At 35.6% G+C, this 13473-nt stretch overlaps 3 protein-coding genes across 3 annotated transcripts; 2 read left to right on the forward strand and 1 right to left on the reverse strand.

Moving 5' to 3' along the window:
* Positions 1–400: 400 nt before the first annotated feature.
* On the forward strand, positions 401–5803 carry LOC109207457 (probable serine/threonine-protein kinase At4g35230). Its single transcript, XM_019370383.1, has 9 exons — positions 401–1059; positions 1271–1406; positions 1963–2096; positions 2256–2361; positions 3028–3113; positions 3575–3763; positions 4131–4295; positions 4381–4494; positions 5381–5803. The coding sequence occupies exons 1-9, from the start codon at positions 748–750 to the stop codon at positions 5627–5629; spliced, it is 1491 nt and encodes a 496-aa protein (XP_019225928.1). The 5' UTR covers positions 401–747; the 3' UTR covers positions 5630–5803.
* LOC109207456 (ATP-dependent zinc metalloprotease FTSH, chloroplastic) lies at positions 5784–9315 on the reverse strand. The gene is made up of 5 exons (XM_019370382.1): positions 7834–9315; positions 6908–7154; positions 6654–6837; positions 6211–6382; positions 5784–6123 (listed from the first exon to the last, which is right to left on the reverse strand). The coding sequence occupies exons 1-5, from the start codon at positions 9145–9147 to the stop codon at positions 5902–5904; spliced, it is 2139 nt and encodes a 712-aa protein (XP_019225927.1). The 5' UTR covers positions 9148–9315; the 3' UTR covers positions 5784–5901.
* A 2785-nt stretch (positions 9316–12100) lies between these two features.
* On the forward strand, positions 12101–12706 carry LOC109207453. The gene has a single exon (XM_019370379.1). The coding sequence runs from the start codon at positions 12101–12103 to the stop codon at positions 12704–12706; it is 606 nt and encodes a 201-aa protein (XP_019225924.1).
* The last annotated feature ends 767 nt before the right edge of the window (positions 12707–13473 follow it).

The raw sequence follows: 13473 nt of genomic DNA on the forward strand, positions 1-13473 counted from the left end.
GCCAAAAGACCCCTAAGTCTATAATCTAGCTTAAGAGGCCGTTTGGACATGGGAAAATTTCATTTTTTTTCGAAATCAGCGTTTGTTTATAAAATTTTCAATTTTTGCTTGAAGATGCATTTTGGAAATTTTCGAAAATTTAAAAATCTCCATTGAAAATTTTTCACTCACAAAACTTCAAAAACAACCCAAAAATATATTCATATCTAAACCCAAAATTTCAAATACCATTTCACTTAGAATTTTTTTTTCCCCCTTATTTTGAAATTTTACAATTCCAAACGCCCACTAAGATTCTTTACCGCGGGATTTTTACAATCTCAAACAGTAATAAATGGACCAAAATACCCTCATGAATTATTTTCAGGACAAAACTAAGGTACAAAGTAAACACAGAAAGCTGTGTCAGAACAGAAAAGGTGCAAGAGAAAGACAAATGGGTCAATGAAAAATCACAGCTTTGTGTTTTCACTTTCACTTTGCTTACTTCCATTTCATATCCTTTCCATAGCTCAAATCCCCTTTTTCCTAGCTGTATATTAAAAAAAAAAAACAAACAAACAAAAAGCCAAGCTATTATCTGATTAATTTATTCATATAAAGCTGTATTCTTTTTTTTTTTTGGTTTTCTTTTGAGGAATAAGATTGGTAGCATAGCACTAGTATTTTGTTATTTGGTTATGGTGTTTATTAATTGAAAGGAGTTCGTGGGTGAGTTATTACTGAGTCAACTCGAACGAGTTATCAATGGGTTGTTGTCAATCTTCAATCCTGCAAGAGCTAAGCTCAGAGAAGGATCAGCGCCATGGAGGAGTGAGCCACCCACGCGCTTCCAACGGCACCGGCGCCGCCGTGGGTGATGGTGGTGTACCGGTTTTCTCGGAGTTCTCACTTTCCGAGCTCAAAGCAGCTACGAATAACTTCAGCTCAGAGTTTATAGTTTCTGAAAGTGGTGAAAAGGCACCTAATATGGTTTACAAGGGCCGTTTGCAGAATCGGCGTTGGATCGCTGTTAAGAAATTTACTAAAACGGCTTGGCCTGATCCTAAACAGTTTGCGGTATTGGGCTTCACTTCAATTTTATGTGTTTTTTTTGGAGTCGTCATTTACTTATTCATTTTCTAAAGTTAGGGTTTAATGTCTATTTGAAATGGACCCAAATAGAGCAGAATGGATATGGCCGACTTCTACTCGTTTAGGATTGAGGCATAATTGTTGTTGGTTTAATGTGAATTTAATTTGATTTTATTTTGGTTTGTTGTAACTATAGGATGAAGCATCAGGTGTTGGGAAATTGAGGCATAAAAGGCTGGCTAATTTGATTGGCTACTGTTCTGATGGGGATGAGAGGCTGCTTGTAGCTGACTACATGCCAAATGATACACTTGCTAAACATCTGTTTCACTGTATGCTTTTATCTTTTACTGCTACTTCTGTTTTTTAGCTTCAATCTTGCAGCTTTTCTGTAGGAATGAAGAGAAAAAATCAAGATAAATTGATTGCTCATAGTTAGAGAAAAGCTTAAGTTAACATTAACTGCATTGCTGTCATAAGCGCTGGGAGATATTAACCTTGTTTTTGATTCGACTGATTTGTATCTTAGTAGATAATAGTTATCATCTCCGTTTGCGCATTAGAGAGGCAGATGGTTGTTTGGGGCACTAAAAACTTAATTGTTTTTATGAAAGACGTTACTTGGAAAATTGATACGTTTGCTGGGGTTTATCTACGAGCACGACATTTCCATTTTTAAGCATGGAAATGCGAGAAGGGTGTTGAAGAGCTTTATATCTGTATGGTCTCGTGTGTGGTTATTTTTTGATACACAAGTTTCGTGATATACCTTCTGGTTAAGTACTTGTTTTAGCCTGCAGTTTCGTCTCTATTTAATCTGATGCAATTTATATATTCCTTCATCTCATGGTTTCTGCGAACTGCATTTGCTTGTTTCCTTCTCTGCAGGGGAGAATCAAACCCTTGAATGGGCAATGCGTTTAAGAGTGGCTCTATATATTGCTGAAGCATTGGATTACTGTAGCAGTGAAGGTCGACCACTATACCATGACTTGAACGCATATAGAGTTCTCTTCGACGAGGTATTTTGATGGACTTCTTCTTTTTGAGCTTGAACTGTCCTCTTTACATTCTAGGCCCCGACCCCCCCCCCCCCCCCCCTCTTCCAGTGAATAAAAGAGGTAATCTGGACTTCTGAGTTTACTTGTACCAATGTGTTAATTTGGTAAATGATTTGGCAGAATGGCGATCCCCGTCTTTCTTGTTTTGGGCTGATGAAAAATAGCAGGGATGGTAAAAGTTATAGCACGAACCTTGCTTATACACCTCCTGAGTATTTAAGAAATGGTAAAGTTTCTAACTTCTTTCTCGGTTGAGTTTTAACTTTTTCTTACTTGAGCTTATACACCTCCTGAGTATTGGATACTGATGTTATGTGGGATCGGAACTTTTGGGGCTTGGCTAAATCTCCTCACAAAATACAATCATTTTGTGATGTTGGCTGGAAGTTGGCACTTATGTGAAAAGAGATGAGGATTCCATGTGTGTTATATATGCGGATTCCGTTTGTGTTTTCATTTTCTCTTTGACAGATGATCACTTACGATTTTACTTGATGGTCAAGTACTATCACTAGTCTGATACTTGAAATTGGTAGCTCGGTGGTGGCGGTGGGGATGGGACTATAACCCCGTAGGGCAGTTCACTAAGAAGAGATTTTCATGTATCTCAGACCCTTAGAGTGATTTTGGAATTCCAATCCTACATAACCATGTATTACTCCTGGGATGCTGGTGTTATACAATTATGTTCCGATAGTTCTATTACATTCCTGCTTTCAGTACGTTTTTTTTTGGAGAAGGGGGAGATGGAACTTAAATATGACAATTGAAAAAGGAAAGATGCCATTATGAGCTGCATTAGTGATTCTATTGATATCTAACGCTTTCTATTTATCATCTTTCTCATTGTTAACTTATATTAGGGGAGGAATAATTTCTTGTCTATTTGCAGGAAGAGTTACTCAAGAAAGTGTTGTTTTCAGCTATGGAACTGTCCTTTTGGATCTGCTAAGTGGAAAACATATTCCTCCTGGTCATGTAAGTTTCTAAGAGTCTGTTTGTCAGTTGTACATCCATTTCTTCTTGCTGCAAGTCTCGGGGAGTGCCACTTCATGATGATGGGAACACTTCATGCTGCATTTATGTGCTGGTGCTCTGGAAATTATTTGATACAAGGGATCATATACGACTTTTGTTGTTGGACTAGCAATAGGAGGGCAGTTGGACATTAGGCTGGGAATGGAGTTTGAAACTGTTTTGACTTAGCTAAACATCCACATACTTTTTATGTACCTTTGCTTAACTTTTTAACTGAAGAGGAAGAAATTCGTTTGACGTTAACATTCATGTTGAGTATATTTCTTTCACTTTCTCTCGGAAGAGCATTCCTTATTTGTGTTTACCTTATTTTTGTTTTATAATTTCTCCCCCTTTTTATGCAACTGTTTTAAATATCAACTTTGAAATTTATGTGCTCAGTTCATTCCTTTATGTTTCAGGCACTTGATATGATACGGGGCAAAAACATTCTTCTATTAATGGATTCACATTTGGAGGGAAATTTCTCGACAGAAGAGGCAACCATTGTATTTGATCTGGCTTCACGCTGCTTGCAGTATGAACCCAGGGAGCGACCAAATACCAAAGACCTCGTTTCAACACTTGGTCCATTGCAAAGTAAACCTGATGTTAGTCATACCGCCATAATGTACTCTATTTTTCTTGATGTCTTGTTTTCTATCCTCCCCCCTTCCAAAAGATATGCGAAAAAAGCTCATATTGTCGTTGAATTTTGTTGGTCTTTCATCAAGCAGAATTACCGAATGTCGTGAATGTAATCTTGCCTCCTCATTTCTCCTCTATCTTAAGATGCACCCACATCCTCGCCTTTCTGTATGAATGTATGCACATCTTCTGTTCTTTTTGTCATGGGCAATTATGAGCAACTGCTTCTGGCAGCAACTTTGACTCTGTTTTCATTAGTCTAGACTCTTATCGATTGCTTTGTCTTATTCAATTAGAGGTTGAAAGGAGTTGCTGGTATTCTGGTTGCAGGTCGCATCTCATGTAATGTTGGGTATTCCTAAGCCTGAGGAAGCTCCACCAACTCCACAGCACCCTCTTTCTGCAATGGGTGATGCTTGTTCGAGAATGGATCTCACAGCTATTCATCAGATTTTGGTAATGACACATTATAAAGACGATGAAGGGACAAATGAGGTAATTCTTTTGACCCAAACTGCCACTGCAGAAGTGTCTGTTTCTTTGACATCCTTATATTAATGCTGGACGCCCAATGATGCAGTTGTCTTTCCAAGAGTGGACTCAACAGATGAGGGATATGTTAGAGGCAAGAAAGCGGGGAGACTTGGCATTTCGGGACAAGGACTTTAAAACGGCCATAGATTGCTATTCTCAGGTATTTGCATTCATTCTAGTAAGGTCGTTATCGGCAATAAAAATACTTTGACGCAGTCGAGACTTTAGACCGGAATATGATTCATACTAACTCCTGAAAACCATTTATACAATTGGATGCCATAACTAGTACTCCCTTGATTGATAGAGACATGAGTCTCCTTTTTGGGTGGGAATGGCAGGTTTTGTGCCACTTTTTGGTTGGGTTCATTGACATTCCCCAAATCTATTATGTATCTTAGTTAGAATTTCAAACTTGGTGCATCTCCTTGAAGTTTCAGTTTCCTTGAGAGCCGTCTAAATTCAACCATTTACCAGAAGACCAATATCTGAATGGGGCCTGTGTTTATGGTGACTTTTCCACATCTAACTCCATACTGTATGTGGCCTCATTCACCAAGTTGGTGACATTTTGGTTATTTGTATGACCAGTGGGTCATCCTTGGCCAATAATCCAAGTAATAGACTCAATGCATTCTTGACATGTAATTCTATACTCTAGCTGGTCTAGCTCACCGGGTTGTGACATGTTGGTTATTTGAGTGAGTGGTAAAATCTGCCATGTTAAATGGGGCATCCAATGTAGAGGCCCATTCTATGCTAATATTGTAGCACGACGTAAACTGCCTTTTCGAGAATGAGATTACTGCAGATTTGGCAGGGAGAAATTTGCAGCTCCATTTGATGTTTTACAGTTTTACTCAATCACCTTTTCTGCAATAGTAGTATAGGTCTCTTGAATTCTTGTTATACGTCATTGTTATTAGCTAGTAAATGATGATCTAGCGGATTTTAGTTTAACAGAGTGCTTTTATTGGCTTATTTATTTGGATAAGATGAATGAATATACATTAGGGCAATTTGCTTATTTTCATTTCTCATTGCAGTTCGTAGATGTGGGAACAATGGTGTCTCCAACTGTCTATGCACGGAGAAGTCTTTGTTATCTCATGTGTGATCAACCGGATGCTGCCCTTCGAGATGCAATGCAATCACAATGTGTCTACCCAGATTGGTCTACAGCATTTTACATGCAAGCAGTTGCACTTTCCAAGCTAGACATGCACAAAGATGCAGCTGACATGTTGAATGAGGCTGCAATTCTCGAAGAGAAAAAACGAGGAAGAGGATCTTGATCTCGATAATACCCGACTTGTATCATTCTTTTGGTCCTATCATTTATTCTTGTCACCACAAAATTAGCCTAAAGTTCTTGTATCATTTGTTTGAGTGTGATTGCCTTAGAACTATGCATGACAAAGGAAGAGAATCATTTGCTTGGTTGGTAAATGCGCATGTCAAGTTTTTCACTCTAATTTGTCAAGATATGAAAATAATTTCTCAATGTGTACAATTGTATGTATATATTTTGTTAATACAACAGATTGATGAGGATATATTGGTGAAATCATGAAATGTATAGCTCGGCCTTGCCATCGATGAAAAGGCTCATGAACTCTTCACCATCAACAGTCTCTTTCTCTATCAACAGCTGAGCAAGCTTGTGTAGGATGTCAATGTGTGTTGTGATAATCTGTGTTGCCCTTTCATATGCTCTTTCAACCAATTCCCTTACTTCAGCATCAACCACGTCGGCTGTTGCCATGGAGTAGTCTTTCTGGGTTGACATCTGAAATTAAACGACGAAAATGTTAAGGCATGATTAACAATTCTTGCAGCACTGAGACGAAAAAGATAACTTGCACGATGAATGTACCTGTTGACCTAGGAAAGGATTTCCTCCACCTCCTCCAATGGCAACTTGTCCAATCTTTTTGCTGAACCCTAATCTCTCAACCATCTGCCTTGCCACTCGTGAAACTTGCATGAAATCGTTAGATGCCCCAGTTGTTACATTGTCTTGTCCAAAAATAACCTCCTCAGCAACCCTGGAAGAGCAAGGGGAGTCGAGATATGGAATTGGGCATTTAGCATATATGAGGTAAGCAAGTAATGGACGAGTTAAAAAGATCATCTACCCTAAGAACCCAGCACTCCGATCTATTAGAAGTAACTATGCAAGGAGGAAATAGCAAGCAGTCTGATACTTCAGTCATGTTATAAGGGGCAAATAACTAACTTCAAGATAGACTGGAGTAATAAACATCTAAACAGGTGCAAAAGGATGAACATAAACATTGCACAATAGGTAAAACTGACCTTCCACCAAGTGCAACTGCCATTTGATTCTCTAGGTAGCTCCTGCTGTACAAGCCCGACTCAAGTCTTTCTTCGCTTGGGGCAAAGAAGGTAAGACCACCAGCTTGGCCACGAGGAATAATAGATATCTTGGCAACAGGATCATACTCGGGCATAAGTGCACCAACCAAGGCATGGCCGGCCTCTGTAAACCAAATGTAAACACACCATCAGAAAGAGTGACTACTAAGTGTGTTATTTAGTTTTTTTCATACCATGATAAGCTACCAGCTTCTTCTTCTCCTCTGAGACAACAGCATTTTTCTTCTCTGGGCCAGCAATGATCCTCTCCAAAGCATCGGATATCTCATCTTTACTTATTTCCTTTAGTTCACGCCTAGCTGCAAGGATGGCTGCTTCATTCATCAAGTTTTGCAAATCTGCACCAGTGAAACCCGGTGTTCTCCTGGCAATCTTCTCAAAGTCCACATCCTTCGCAAGGGCCTTTCCTCTAGAATGCACCTGTCATGCAAATTGATATCGGTAACTAAGACGAGCAGTTCAAGAAGCGGAAAACATTTCTGAAAACGCAGAAAGCTTGTTTTCCAGATAGGGGGACTGGACTTGTGTCTGACACTACTACACTCAGTTTTTGATATAACACTTGTTAATACCACGTTTTTCAAAATGGAACTCCTCAAGCTTGTTTGGCAAAACATTTATTAAGCGACAATATTTCCTCAATAGATCATGCAAATACCCTTATTAATATCATATTACCTCAAGGTAAGAAAAAGAGTTGGAAAAAGTTTTTCAGGAAGCAGATTCTGTTTTCCGGATAAGAGGACTGATAACGCTAGCAATTTGTATACTCAAGTTTCGATATAGGCCCTGTAAAGACGATATTTTTCAAAGTGGAACTCCTCAAGATTGTTTGGCAAAGACTTTACTAAGCAAAGACGTTTTCTCAATAGATCATACAAATACATTATTAATACTCATATTACCTCAAGGTACATGCTTAGCACATTATTTCCTAACATATGATGTATGTCCATAAAGAATGGAATTACAAATTTGCTAATTTCAATCTCAATATATCACTACTTTTGAATTTCTTCCAAAGGATAATGAATGAGGAAACCAACACTAGACAAGAACAAGCATAAAGTTGAAGCCAAGGGAAGAAGAATATACTAACCTGAAGAATCTTGATTCTACCAGCAACATCAGGCCTGTCGACAGTCACTTGTCGATCGAACCTCCCAGGTCTCAACAATGCTGAATCAAGAACATCAGGCCTATTAGTTGCAGCTAAAACAATGACTCCACTATTTCCAGAAAACCCATCCATTTCAGTCAAAAGCTGATTAATAGTTTGCTCTCTCTCATCATTCCCACCTCCCATTCCTGCACCTCTCTGCCTTCCCACAGCATCAATCTCATCAATAAACACAATGCAAGGCGCTTTAGACTTCGCCTTCTCGAACAAATCCCTCACTCTAGAAGCTCCAACACCAACAAACAACTCAACAAACTCTGATGCTGCACATGAGAAAAATGGTACACCAGCTTCACCAGCTACTGCTCTAGCCAAAAGTGTCTTTCCTGTACCAGGTGGTCCCACCAAAAGACACCCTTTTGGTATCTTAGCACCTAAAGCAGTATACTTATCAGGATTCTTTAAAAAATCAACCACTTCTTGTAACTCCAATTTAGCTTGATCAGCACCAGCAACATCAGCAAAAGACACTCCAGTTTCAGGAACTTCTTGAAACTTGGACTTTGACCTACCAAAATCCATGGGCCCACCAAGCCCACCGGGCCCACCAGGCCCACCTTGAGATCTCTGGAAAAGATAGAACAATCCAGCAAAAGCAATAAAAGGGAATAAACTTCCAATTAAATTAAACAACCCATTACCAGCAGAATCACCTTCAGAAACTGATATATCAACACCATTCATAGCCAAAATGTCAATTAAATCCGGGTCATTAGGCACAATTACACTAGCTCTACGGCCATCAACAGCAGTAAGCTGAAGGGTAGTTCCGTCTTTACTGAATCTGACTCTTTCAACTTTACCCTTCTTTACAGCATTCAAGAACTCACTGTATCTCCATTGAGAAACTTCTGGAAGTTCAGGATTGGTCTGTGCTTGAGGCTTTGGAGCATTCAAGATTATATTTTGAGAGAATGGATTTGAAGTGGTGGGATTGGCTGCTTCAGCTTGAATCACTTGAGGGGTTGGTACTGTAGGGGTAGTATTATCAAGAGCAAAGGCATGTGGAGTGATTGAAGAAAAGAGTAAAGCAGCTAAAGCAGCTTTTGAAGGAATTTTGTTTAAATTATCTGAATTGGGTTTTTTGTTGAGAATTGATTGAGGGATTAAAGACTTTCTTTTGGAGTGAAAATGGAAATACTTTGTGGTTTTAGGGGTGGGAGGAGAGACAAAGATTTGAGAACCAAAGAAGTTGGAAGAGAGGAGAGAATTGGCCATAACTAATTTTGACATTTGGTGTTAGTTGTATTGCTGATCAATTCTTGTTGTTAAATTTTGGGGAATATGGAGATTTTCTTTCTTTCTAAAACAGTGGGGTAAAAGCAATTAAATATGCAATTCTTTAAGATGTTTGTTGAATAGAAGCCATAGATTTGGATGTTGCGTGGATAGTTGTACGTGTTATAAATGTTATCCAGTCAGTCATTGATATTTATGCTTTCTACGTGGGAAAATAAAGAGCCCGCAAATACTCACAGAACAGTTGTTTGGACTCAAGCTTACCTTTACTACTCAACAGCAAGAAATTGGGCTAAAAATACAGCAGAGGGGGTACAAGGAAGCAGTAGTTTGGGCATTTATTGCAAGGCCCATTGGATCATTCATAAGAATGTTGTCCAATCCCAAGCCCAAGGGGAAGGGCTCTGTGTTATGTCCTAGTTAATAACCGAGGAATTTTCATAAACCACTATAGTCTAGAGCTTAATAACTATAATTTGCATAATTACCATTCGTAATTACTGTTTAATTATTACTAACTTGTATCATTTGTATTCAAACGCGCACCGAATACAGCCTGTATCAACTATATTCGTTCGTGCAACGAACACAACCTGTATCAATCGTATTCGTTTGCGCAACTGTATTCATTCGTGCAACGAATACAATATCAACACAAAACTGCTACAAGGAAGCAGTAGTTTGGGCATGTATTGCAAGGCCCATAACATGCTCATCTCTAAGTTATTTGTACAAGGCCCATAATAGCTGAACTCTAAACAATTAAGAATTTAACGTAATATGTACTAATTTGCAACTCAGAATTTTTTGTATTTAATTTACAAGAAGAGTACTGAAATAATTTGTTTGACGTCAATTTTATCCAACACAAATGATCGTTATTTTCTTGTATAATGACATATGAACATAGAGTTTATAAAGAGATGCTAGGTGAGATACGGTAACATAGCTTATTTATATCTTCTATAATAAAATATTTATAACTATAAATAATACTATAGAACTAATTATACTAAATTCTTTAGAAAATATTGAATTCAACTGTATTGTGTCAATCTAATAGTATTCATTTTCATCATTTAAACACTTGATGCGTTTAGTTTAACCTCCATTGCTAATTTTCAACAATTTGCATATATTTTCTGCACGTACACTATATTAAAAATACGAAGGCCCTTAGCGAACTGTCGTTCGCCCTTTTTACCCTTTTAAAATACCTTTCATAATGGATAAAATTATAATTCAAGTACTTTCCTAATATTTAGGACGTTGAAATAAATTAAAACCTTGCATATTAAATCTTTCCTTATTAAATTAGGTAAGAAAAAAATACATAAATATTTTAGCTTACTAGTTTTAGTGTACGTGCGTTGCACGTGTACATCGCGTCAATTGGTATAAAATATGCAAAAGAATAAATTATTGAAAATAGCAATTGATGTTAAACTAAATGCGAAATTTGTTCAAATGATCAAAATAAATGTTATTACATTAATACAATAGTTGAGTTCAATATCTTCAAAATATATAAAGATGATGAATTTAGTTGAATCAATTTTGGACAAACATATTTTTTTTAACGCAACTAATTGCACAGTCTTTTAGTTGGTATAAATGAGTATAATTAAATCAGTTTTCTATGTTTTTGGACAATACAAAATAAATTCTAATTTTAATTTATAAAGATTCTAAAATAAATATTTTATGAAGAAAAATTAGGTTAAGCTACTTTATAATAAAAGATATTAAAAATTTAAAAATGTGTTCTGCTCACTTCTTTTTTCTTTTCTTTTCTTTTCTTGGGTTTAGTCTAACATTAAATTATTTTATTTAAATATTTATGTCTGTTTTTTATATGTGAAATATGTTCTTTGTAACTTAAGTACATAGAATTCTTATTTGTTCATTTAAAGGTCATCAAAATTATAAATATAATAAGTGAACCTCTTCTTATGTAAAAATATTGGCTAGATTCGTATTGGTCTAAGTCTAAATTCCTTTTATACATAGTTATCCGAGACCAAATAAAAGTTAACACTACCTTAAACTCATTCAGAATAAACTCTGCTATAGACGATTTTAAATTTTCAAAATCAACTTTATTGAGGACAATTTTTCAAATTTATATTTCAAAGTTCCAAGTATATTAGTTTATTTAAAGTTTAAATATCAGTTATAGTTAAAAATAAAAAGGGAAAAAATTAACATGCATTGGTGATGTCTTTTAGGTAATCAATTATTGAAAGTATTTGTAAAAGAATAAGATGCTAACAATTACATATATCAGAGGCCAAGAATACGCATTAACTCCAAAAGCGTGTTTAAAGTTCAAAAGGATATAATGTTTGTTTACGAAAGAATTGAAGTAAAGTAAATTTTAATTGAATTTGAAGTCCTAAATATTAGGACCTTATATGTAGTTTAAATAAGAAAAAAATTAAAAAAAATAAAATTTAGTTGATTTTGAACTCCTAAATATTAGGAAAATAATTAAATAACTGTTTTATCTAGTATGTAATCTATTTTTAAAGGGTAAAAAATGCAAATAATATTTCGTCAAGGGACTTCGTGCTTTTAAAAAAGTATAGATATAGATAGATGTAGAATATTGAAATAGATATAGATTTGTATTAAAACTACTATAATTTAATTGTTATTATTGTACTATACTTGATTTTGCTCTACTCTTTGATTTTTTGTAGAAGGTCTTTTTATGGAATAAATTCACGTACCTCAAAATTTATGTCAACTTGAAAAATAGTTTTACTTATATGATGAATTTGGATAAGAACGAATCTGATTATTGTGCTAATTGGTTAATTCAAATAAGTAACTATGTGTTATCAATATTAACAAAAATCTATTTTTTGAAGATTTAAATTCTTAATATTGAGTAGCGGCGTGGGTGGTCAGGAAGATCATTGAGGCAAGAGAAGATGTGAAGCAGATGAGGCCGGGCCAGAACAACCTTATATCTACACTGGAGAGCTTAGTGAAGCAAGGCAAGTTCCAAATACATAAAGCTTATGTTCAGATGCAGCCACAATTTCCAAAAGTTACTTGGAAAAGCCTTCATCTTCATACACATATTCATCCTAGATTCAAATTTCATCTATGGCTGGCTATTCATCAGAGGATAGCAACTGTGGATAGACTCATGAAATTTGGAATTCAAGTTCCATTAGAATGTGTGTTCTGTGCAAATAACATGAAAATTTTTGAGCATTTATACCTTGGCTGTCCAAAAACTAACAAACTATGGGACAGAGTATTGAAATGGCTTGGCATTGCAAGGCAGATAGGAAGCTGGCAAAATGAGCTGAACTGGATGAGTAGCTTGGCAAGTAGGAAAAATTGTAAAGCAGAAATGGCTACATCAATTTTTGCGATGGTTGTCCACTGCATTTGGCGCGAAAGGAACTCGATTAGATTCAACAAAGGCAGATATAACATGGATGATCTATGCAAGGAAATTGCTCTACATATACACATACAAGGGAGGAAAAAGATCAAATGGCAAAAAGAATTGGAGAGTTTAATCAATTTTCCTTAGTATAGTTATAGTTTTGAAGTAGAGTAGTCACAGTGTTATGCTTGTGAATAGTGAATAGGAGATTAATGGTCAGCATTAATCTGGATATGTAATGACAGTTTTTTTTGATGAAATAAAATGTTAGTTTTATTAAAAAAAAAAAAATTCTTAATATTGGCTTCCTCTTTTTTTCTTTGCTTATGTAATATTAGCTCATACCAGATTTCAAATATCTAATGATTATTATAATTTTATCCAAGAAGAGTTCTGTTTCCAAATTGTAAAGAATTCGAATTTGAATTTTTATGTTTTTCGAATGGTTAATGTCATTGGCTTTTGCAAATCATTTTCTTTCTCGCTTTCCGTAGCTACTTCAATTGCTGAGTTTAATTTTTAAATTTATATCACTATTTATGTCTAAGCAAAATATTATGCATTTAAATGGGAATCTTTCCTTTTTTTAATTTTGTTTATATACAATTGTGCACCTAAAATTTAGCACAATTACTCGATCTATTTTGAACAACGTGCAATTAGAGAGAACTCATATGACATCATTGGAAGATTTGATGTTATTTGGTCTTAATTTATGTTGAAGATTTATATAAGGTAGAATGTTTGTGATTTTAATATTTTAAATATTAAGATTTTTCACTTACTTCAAATAAAGAAAGATTTAATAAGCTAATTTTTTATTGATTTTAAACTCCTAAATATTAGGAAAAATAACTAAAAGACAGTTTTGTCTAATTTAAATCTATTTTTAAAGGGGTAAAAAAGGCGAACGA

This window comes from Nicotiana attenuata, unplaced genomic scaffold (genome assembly GCF_001879085.1).
Source record: "Nicotiana attenuata strain UT unplaced genomic scaffold, NIATTr2, whole genome shotgun sequence".
NCBI lineage: Eukaryota > Viridiplantae > Streptophyta > Magnoliopsida > Solanales > Solanaceae > Nicotiana > Nicotiana attenuata.